Here is a 3,075-nt window from a genome sequence, read left to right on the forward strand (position 1 = left end):
CGCCGCTTCCACCGCGGGCAGAGGAGCGCGCGCGGGGCGCCCACCTTGAGCTGGGACTTGGAGACCTTGCCGCTGCGGTCCAGGTCCAGCGCGGTGAAGGCGTGCCAGATGGCCTTGAGCAGTTCGTCCTTCAAGCCCCCCATGGCCGCGGTTCCGCCCGCAGGCCGCCCGCCCGCCAGCCTGCCCTGTCAGCCCCTCCGCGCCTCTGCGGCCCCTCGGGCCCGGCCGACGCCGCCCGCCGCGCCGTCACCTGACCGGGACGGCCACGCCCCCGCACGGTTCCGGCCCCGTCGGGCCCCGCCCACTGGGCGCTCGCCGGGTCCCTAGCACCCCACGCTGCAGCTCTGGGTCTGAGCCTGCACACCTCTGCCTTCTGCCCCGCCTAGGACGCCACATACCACCCCAGTGGCCATATGATACCAAGTTCCAGCCATTTTCGGTGCATGTTGGCACCGCAAACAAGCTCTCCCACCCCGAGGGTGACCTGCCTGCCCGTCTCTGGTCCCGAAGTGAAAAAAGGAGGCCAGCTCTGTACCCGAAATCGAGTCGCCTTCTCGGAAAAGTCTCCGGGCAGGATCTCAAATGCAAACGCAGTCCCCCAAGTAGAAAAGAATGTGGAAGGAGAAAGAAGACGCGGAAAGGCCTCTGCTGGAGGCTGGTTCATTCATCCACCCAGTAGGTTTCTAGATACCCACTCTGTGGTGGGCTCTGCGGGTGGTGTCAAGATTTAAGGCTGCTGTAGAAAGCAGATGATATTCAGGCAAACTTTTCTCTCTAGTTCCCTGTGTTGAGGGTCTGTTCACACCTTAGGAAGAGTGTGGCTGGGATAGCGCTGTTGTTTCTGAGTTTGCTAACAGGACGTTCCCCAGAGACCCCAGCATAATACCACTCCACCCATCTTACTCACCGGAATGGCAGGCGGTCTACTAAAAATAAGAACAGAAAACCTTAGCCACGCCTAGAAGCGCATCCTCCGAAGTGTACTCGAATATGTTCAGTTATGATCTCTTGACAATGATCGCTGGAGCTCTCTGATCATACATTCTCCACGTAGAAAAATATGCATGATTGAACCAGATATTCTAGAGTGCCTCTCGGTGCTGGCATTCTACACTAATAACTACTGTTGGCAGACTCATCTGATGAGGTTACCGGGCACAGTGCCTCTCCAACTCAAGACTGAATCTGGACACTACTGAGAGAGGAAATATCAAGCGTTTCCAAAGGTGACGCATGGCACTCAGATAGGTTGGTGTTTTGTGTTCTTTACTGCATACTTATGTGTATACCTAATAAGAAAGGGGAAAAATCGTAATAAGAAAGGAGTATTTGGAAACATCATAAAAAGGAAAGCTACTTCAAAAGGCACAAGATTAAATAGGAGCCTCATGGGACAGAAGGCAATCGCAGTCAGGGCCCTGGATGCTCTGTTCCACTTTCCCATTTCCTCTCCCTCCACTTCTCATTAGCCTCTGGCTCGGTCAGAATTCAGTGGCCTTTTTTTTTTTTTTAATCTTCCTCATCATCAACCCGAGACTGCCAGTCAGCAAAAATGTATAATTTGAACCTCTGATTTCTTCATGTCAACTCAGGGTTCCCCCAGAAGTGAGAAAAAGGAAATCCTCCTAATTCCCAAGGTTCCGTTTAACCACCAGATGACAATCCTCTACGTTTCTGGAAGAATCCAGCAGACATTTCAGAGGTTGTTGGTTTCCTTGTTTTTGTTTTTTTCTGATCACATGAGCAGGCTATCCTGGACTTCCGGATTTCCACTCTTCCACAATCCCTAGTCTCACGATCCAAACCAACTTTAAAGCATCGTGATGTCATAGAATGAGCTGTGTTTTGACATCTATTGCAACATAACCAAATGTAGCAGCTTGAAACAGCCATCCACATTATCGTTTCATTTCTGCGGGTCAGGAAGGTAGAAGCTGCTTAGCTACAGAGTGCTGGCTAAAGATATCGCTGGGGCTTGCACTCAAGACGCAGGACAGTAATCATCTGCAGGCTTGGCCTGGGCTGGAAGATTCATGTCCAGGAAGGCTCACCCACATAGTACTGGGTATTCACAAAAGACCTCAATTCCTCTCCATGGGTTCGAAGCTGCAGAGAGTCCTCAAGAACATGATCTCTGGCGTTCCTCAGAGCAAGTGATCCAAGGAACAGAAAGGTGGAAGCTGCAATGTCTTCTATAAGCTAGCCTCCTCAGAAATCACTCACTACCGTGGAAACAGTCTAAATACCTATCAGCACTTGGCTGAATAAGTACAATGCGGCACAAACATGCAATGCCATATGACACAGCCGTAAAGAGCAATTAACTCCTAACGAATGCTCTAACACAGTGGAACCTGGAAAACATTGTGTTGAATGAAACAAATCAGTCACAAAGGGACAATTACTATCTGATTCCACTAGGCTATTTAGGATAAGGAAGTAGGTAAAGACCCAAGTTTATTAGGAGCAGGCAGGAGGGGTTGGGAGAGGATTCACTGCCTAATGGACACTGAACTTCTGTTAAAGGCGACTGATATTTGACAGTCATGAATGGTGAGGGTTGAACCGCATGTCACTGTATTGGACGTGTGAAGAAGATGGAAATGACAGATGGTTTGTCTTATATACATTCACCGTAATAAAACAAATATAGTACCTGTGCTATACATCAAAAAAGACTCACTCACCATCATTTCTGCAATTGCCTGTTGATTACTCCGCCACGCTCACTTCATGTGAAAAGACCACTGCAAAAGGGTAGGAACACCAGGAAGCAAGAGCCACTGGGGGGCATCTTGGAAAAGGCGAGGCAGAAGCTCCGCTCCCCTATTTGCTCCCCTAGGGGTGATAGGAGGCTTCTTGTCTTTGCGTGTAAAATGAGAGTGCCACTACTGCCTTGCAAAACTGATGCTAGCCTTCACTGAGAAGCTAGTCCATGGGAGACCCAGTCCCATGGCATCCTGCAACTGTTGATAATGGCTCGTGTGAGAGTTTTGTATGTGTCAGTTTATCGAAGCTAGAAGTTAGATCCCCAAATTTCCCTTCCCAGCATGGTTTCAACTTCGGATTGGCCAC

General features: G+C 50.0%; 1 protein-coding gene across 2 annotated transcripts in view; it reads right to left on the reverse strand.

Moving 5' to 3' along the window:
• The window catches only part of SWAP70 (switching B cell complex subunit SWAP70), a 90,380-nt gene extending 90,234 nt beyond the window's left edge, over positions 1–146 (reverse strand). For both annotated transcript variants that reach the window (XM_004711539.3, XM_045290978.1), the window contains exon 1: positions 45–146. In XM_004711539.3, coding sequence (XP_004711596.1) covers positions 45–143 — 99 coding nt within the window. In that variant the 5' untranslated portion in view covers positions 144–146. The remainder of the gene's footprint in view (positions 1–44) is intronic.
• Positions 147–3,075: the final 2,929 nt, after the last annotated feature.

This window comes from Echinops telfairi, unplaced genomic scaffold (assembly GCF_000313985.2).
Source record: "Echinops telfairi isolate 266 unplaced genomic scaffold, ASM31398v2 ScPeMD7_60;HRSCAF=208, whole genome shotgun sequence".
Taxonomy (NCBI): domain Eukaryota; kingdom Metazoa; phylum Chordata; class Mammalia; order Afrosoricida; family Tenrecidae; genus Echinops; species Echinops telfairi.